General features: G+C 62.3%; 1 protein-coding gene across 2 annotated transcripts; it reads left to right on the top strand.

The window, feature by feature from the left end:
- Positions 1–653: 653 nt before the first annotated feature.
- Positions 654–4,926, top strand: LOC117997846 (zinc finger protein 22-like). 2 transcript variants are annotated; one of them, XM_034986341.1, is made up of 3 exons: positions 654–804; positions 1,739–1,829; positions 3,638–4,926. In XM_034986341.1, exons 2-3 carry the CDS (start codon positions 1,811–1,813, stop codon positions 4,816–4,818), a joined length of 1,200 nt encoding a protein of 399 aa, XP_034842232.1. In that variant the 5' UTR covers positions 654–804; positions 1,739–1,810; the 3' UTR covers positions 4,819–4,926. The 2 variants fall into 2 exon arrangements, with proteins under 2 accessions (XP_034842232.1, XP_034842233.1); XM_034986342.1 differs by having other exon boundaries at positions 654–852.
- Positions 4,927–4,932: the final 6 nt, after the last annotated feature.

The following is a 4,932-nucleotide window of genomic DNA, read 5'->3' as shown; positions in this document are numbered from 1 at the left end:
GTCTGATGGGCAGCCCTGGGGGCCCATAAAATAATGTGGCATCTCCCAATCAATGGCATGTTGATTTGGGTGAAATACCTTTGTCTTCCCATTTTCCGTTCACCCGTTTCTTTGCTTTCCCAGTTACCTAAAGGGCCCGGTTAACAATTTCTGAATGCTAACAGAATTTCTTCATCGGAAGCACTTGAAAATACTGGCTGGCTAAGAGAACACGTCGATGTGCACGTTCGCTCTTACAACCGCTGGCCCGCATAGACGCACCTGTCACCTTCTCGGCTTTGGAGGGGAATTAGATCAAATTCCTCAAATGCTTTCCACTACTTCACGGCGAGCTGTGCGTGGTGGGCGGAGCTCCCGCCCTCGCTGCGCTGTTTGGCCTGTGTTCAGTGACTTAGCCTCTCTGATCCTCAGTTGTCCCCCCCCCCCCCCCCCCCGCCGCTAAGCCTGTGGACTGCGCCCCGCCCCTGAGGAGGAGTCCCGCCCCCATGCCCCTGGCCCCGCCCCCACCCCGAACCCCAGGCCGGCTGCAGTCTCTCCGCGCGCAGGGCGGGGAGCTTCCGGGCTCCAGGCGCGGCGCCTTCTGGGAGTTGTAGTTCTGGGGAGAGGTGCGGGGCCCCGCGTTGTCCCGCCGCGCACGCGCAGTCCGCCCCGGCCTGGCGCTCAGGCCCACCCGGGTGGTCGCGGCCTTGACCTGTGCGGCCGCTTTGTCCGAGCCACCGCGGGACGCGGAGCTACTGGGGTCCGCGCCGGCCGGGTAGGGCCGGAGACTGAGGAGAACCTGACCCGAACCCACCGAGATCGAGGGTAGCCGCCCACAGCCTTCGGAGCTGGTGCTGGGAGGCGAGGGCATTGGTGTGTGATGTGCGCGTGCGGGTGTGCGCGCGCGTGTGCGTGTCGCTGTGTCGCTGTACGTTCGTGGCTCCAGCGCGGTGTGCATTTGAGTCCCACCCCGCCTGTCTTCGCATGTCTGCACGTGCATCACTGCAGAACTTTGTGCGTGGAGTCCGTCCCCGCATGTCACCGTGTGTTTGCACCTGCGTGCCCGTGCAGGTGTGAGCCGCGCGTGTGAATCCGCCCCCGTTTGCGCGAGGGTGACCACCTCAGTGTGTGCCCTTCAGGTGTGTAACTGTGGGGGCAACTCTGCATGTGAGTCCGCCCCCACACACATCTGCCGGCAGGTGCCGGGTAAAGGGGGAGCAGCGAGCATGAGTGAGCAGCAGGTGTGGGCACTGCGAGACCCGCGCCCGTGTGTGCCCGTGTGGGGAACCTGTTCTGGGTGTGGACCGTGTGACTCCGTGTCTGTCTGGGGGTGCTGCCGTCTGTGGTGTTTTTCGATGGGCATGTCTGCCAGCCTGAGCATGCCTGTGTCCTGTGTGCCTAAACAGGACTGCAAGTGGAGGTCTGCAGGGGTCACAGGGTGTGTAGGATTCGCTGTGCAAGCCTGGGGTCGCTGCATTTCTGCGCACGGGCCAGCCCCTGCATGTGTGTGCCTGCGTGTGCCTGGGTGTGTCGCTGTGGGCCGTGTCCCCGTGCACACCTGTCTGTGTGGAGCACGGCAGCATGTGGGCTTCTGTGTGACCCCGTGTGTGTCCGCGTCTCCCCGATGGCTGCCTGTTTGTCTGCATGCCCGTGCAGGGACTACTCCGCCCTGAACCCACTTATCCTCCCACGCGCACCCAGAGGAAATGCCCTCTGCCCCAGCATCGTCCTTCACGGCTCCCATTTCTTTCTCTCACAGATGATCACTGGACCCACCAGTATGTGGCAGCCAGAGCAGGGGCCCCAAGCTGAGTGACGTGGACAGGACCTGATGCTCCCAAGACCACCAGGTGGGTACCCCTGCCCTCTCTGGGGACACAGGCCTGACGGCTGCCTGTGGAGACGGCACCAGAACTGGGCCTGGCCCAGCCTGCCTCCCACCAGCAACGTTCTCACTGCTGCACACAGGACCCTGTTCACTCTGACCCTCACCCCCACCACGCCTGATCTCCCGCTACCTGCCGCGGTTGTTCTGCTCTGCTCCCTCCCCCGATGCCCAGCACCTTTGCTTTTCCTCTATCATCCCAGCCATGGTCCTACTCAGGACCTTGGCTTCTGCTGCACTCATGGCCCAGAACGCTCACTCCTTCACTTCCAGGTCTACACTCAGAAGTCTTCTCCCTGAGCCCTGGGCTCCGGGGAAGAACATTCCAGGCAAATTCAACAGCCAATGCAAAGGCCCTGAGTCAGGAGCATGCCTGGAATGTTTGTGGAACAGGGGGAGGCCCATGGTTGGAGCAGTGAACTTTTGCCACACATTCATAATTCCTAAAAGATAGATGGTTGAGTTCTCCTGTTTTTAACCTAAACAGCATCGTACCCGATCAATTCTTTGCATCTCACTTTGTTTGCACACACTGTGTATCTGAGGTTCGGAGCTGGTACGGTGGCTGACGGGCGTTCGTGTTTATGCTGTGAGATACTCCACTGTATGAATATACCCCTGTTCACTGGACTGCTCCCTTGCTCCTGGACAGCTGGACTGTCTTCTAGTATTTGGCTGTTACAAACAGTCTTGGACAAGCCTCCCACGTACACGTGTGCAGTTTCTCCTGCTCACATTCCAGAAAATGTAATTACTGGGCTACAGGGGATGTGTGTCTTTAGCTTTCCTTGAAAATGCCAGTGATTTGTCCAGTGCCTGCTCCCACCAGCAGTATATTATGCGTGGAGTTTGGGAGCTCCCTGTTCCTCTGTGTATGATTTTTCTCCAGCAAAGAAAACTCTCAGCTCAGACTGACATAACGTAGTACTACAGACTCGGTGTCTTCAACAACAACAATTTACTCACAGTTTCGGAGGCTGGAAGTTCAGGATGAAGGCCGTCAGCACAGTTGGGGTTCTGGTGAGGACCCTCTTCCTGGCTTGGAGATGGTTTCCTCCTCACTGTGGAGAGAGGGAGCTCTGGTCTCTCTTCCTCTTATGAGGACACCAATCCCATCATGGGGGGGGGGGGCTCATTATCTCCCAAAGACCCCACCTGCAGACACCATCACTTCAGGCTTTGATCTATGAATCTGGCGGGGGGGCGGGCGGGGAGGAGACACATTCGAGCCTGTAGCACCAGGTTGCAAAGCTGTATTTAAGAGCTATCAGGGGCACCTGGGTGGCTCAGTCGGTGAAGTGTCTGCCTTCAGCTCAGGTCATGATCCCAGGGTGCTGGGATCGAGCCTGGAGTCTGCCTCTTTGCTCAACTGGGAGCCCGCTTCTCCCTCTCCTCCCCGCTCGTTCTCTATCTCTGTCTCTCTCTCTCAAATAAATAAAATAAAGCTGTCAGAGTCCTGTTTTTGCAAGGATCTTTTAAAATGGTTTTCAGTTCGTTAAGTCAGTGGTTCTCAATCAGGGATCATTTTGCCCCCCAGGGGACACTTGGAAATGTCTGGAGACAATTTGGGGGTCACACGGTGGGGGGTGCTACCTGTAATCCACGGGTGGAGGCCCAGGGGTGCTGCTACACGTCCTACGGTGCACAGGACGGCCTGCAACAAAGAATGATCTGACCCCACCTGCCCGGAGTGAGGAGACTGAGACCGTGCACAAAGTCTTTTCCAGCCCAGGACAAATGACCAACCTGTCTGGTTTTTCTCTTTTCTTTCAGGGCCAGTCAAGAAGATGCGAAAACAGGCAGTGGCTCGGGAAGCGGGGATGGAAGGACCCCTGCGCGAGGCAGGAGAAACCTGGAAACGAGAGGGTCAGGTCAGGGGCCGGCGGGAAAACCAGGAAAGCTGTTTGAAGCAGGAGGCCGTGGCCCACGGGGAAGACCCCGCCGGGGGCGGTGTGCGGGCGCAGGATGAACTGGGCGGGATCCCGGGAGCCGGGTCCAGCCCTCGCCGCGCCCAAACCGACAGCAGGCCCCGGAGGCGCCGGGCGCCGAGAAAGAACGCGAAGCAGAGGAAGGCCGGCTCGGGCGAGGAGGAGCGCGGGGGCGGCCCCCGGAAGCCGTGGAAGTGTGCGGACTGCGGCAAGGCCTTCAGCTACTGCTCGGCGTTCACCCTGCACCAAAGAACGCACACCGGCGAGAAGCCGTTCGCGTGCGCCGACTGCGGCAAGGCCTTCAGCCAGAGCGCGCACCTCACGCTGCACCGGCGCGTGCACACGGGCGAGCGGCCCCACGCGTGCGCGGACTGCGGCCGCGCCTTCAGCAACCGCTCGCCCCTCGCGCAGCACCAGCTGGTGCACACGGGCGCCAAGCCCTACAAGTGCCTGGACTGCGCGCTGGCCTTCAGCCACGTGTCCTCCCTCCGCGAGCACCAGAAGCGCCACGCGGGCGAGCGGCCCCACCGGTGCGGGGAGTGCGGCAAGGCCTCAGCCAGGGCCCCTCGCTCTCGCTGCACCTGCGCACGCACACGGGCGGGCGCCCCCACGCGTGCCCCGAGTGCGGCAAGGCCTTCCGCAGCCGCTCCTACCTCATCCAGCACCACATCGTGCACACCGGCGAGAAGCCGTTCGAGTGCAGCGGCTGCGGCAAGGCCTTCCGCTTCTCCTCCGCGCTCGTCCGCCACCAGCGCACGCACGCCGACGGGGAGCCCTACTCGTGCGGCCGCTGCGGCGCCTCCTTCACGCGGCCGCAGCACCGGACGCGACACCTGGGCTCCCACCGCGAGGACGAGCCGGTGGGCAGCCGCGAGCCTGCGGACGCGGCCCCCGGCCGGCGGGGGGACGAGAGCTGACGTTCCGCGGGGGCCTCCCGCAGCGCGGCGGCGCCGGGCGCGTTCACACCCCGCTTCCGGCCTCGCGGCGCCGGGGGCTCAGCCGCCGGCCTCCCGGTGCTGCCCGTGAGGACCCCGAGGCTCAGGGAAGCTCGGTGACGCGCCCGGGTCGCACGGGAGGAGGTCCCCGCCGGGGCTCGACCCCGCGCCTGCCGGACTGGACGCCCACCCCCGCCACACACAC

Source organism: Mirounga leonina, unplaced genomic scaffold (genome assembly GCF_011800145.1).
Source record: "Mirounga leonina isolate KUSES-001 unplaced genomic scaffold, KU_Mleo_1.0 Mir_376, whole genome shotgun sequence".
Lineage (NCBI taxonomy): Eukaryota > Metazoa > Chordata > Mammalia > Carnivora > Phocidae > Mirounga > Mirounga leonina.
The sequence above is the reverse complement of the archived record's forward strand: the minus strand, read 5'-3'. Positions and strand labels throughout refer to the sequence as shown.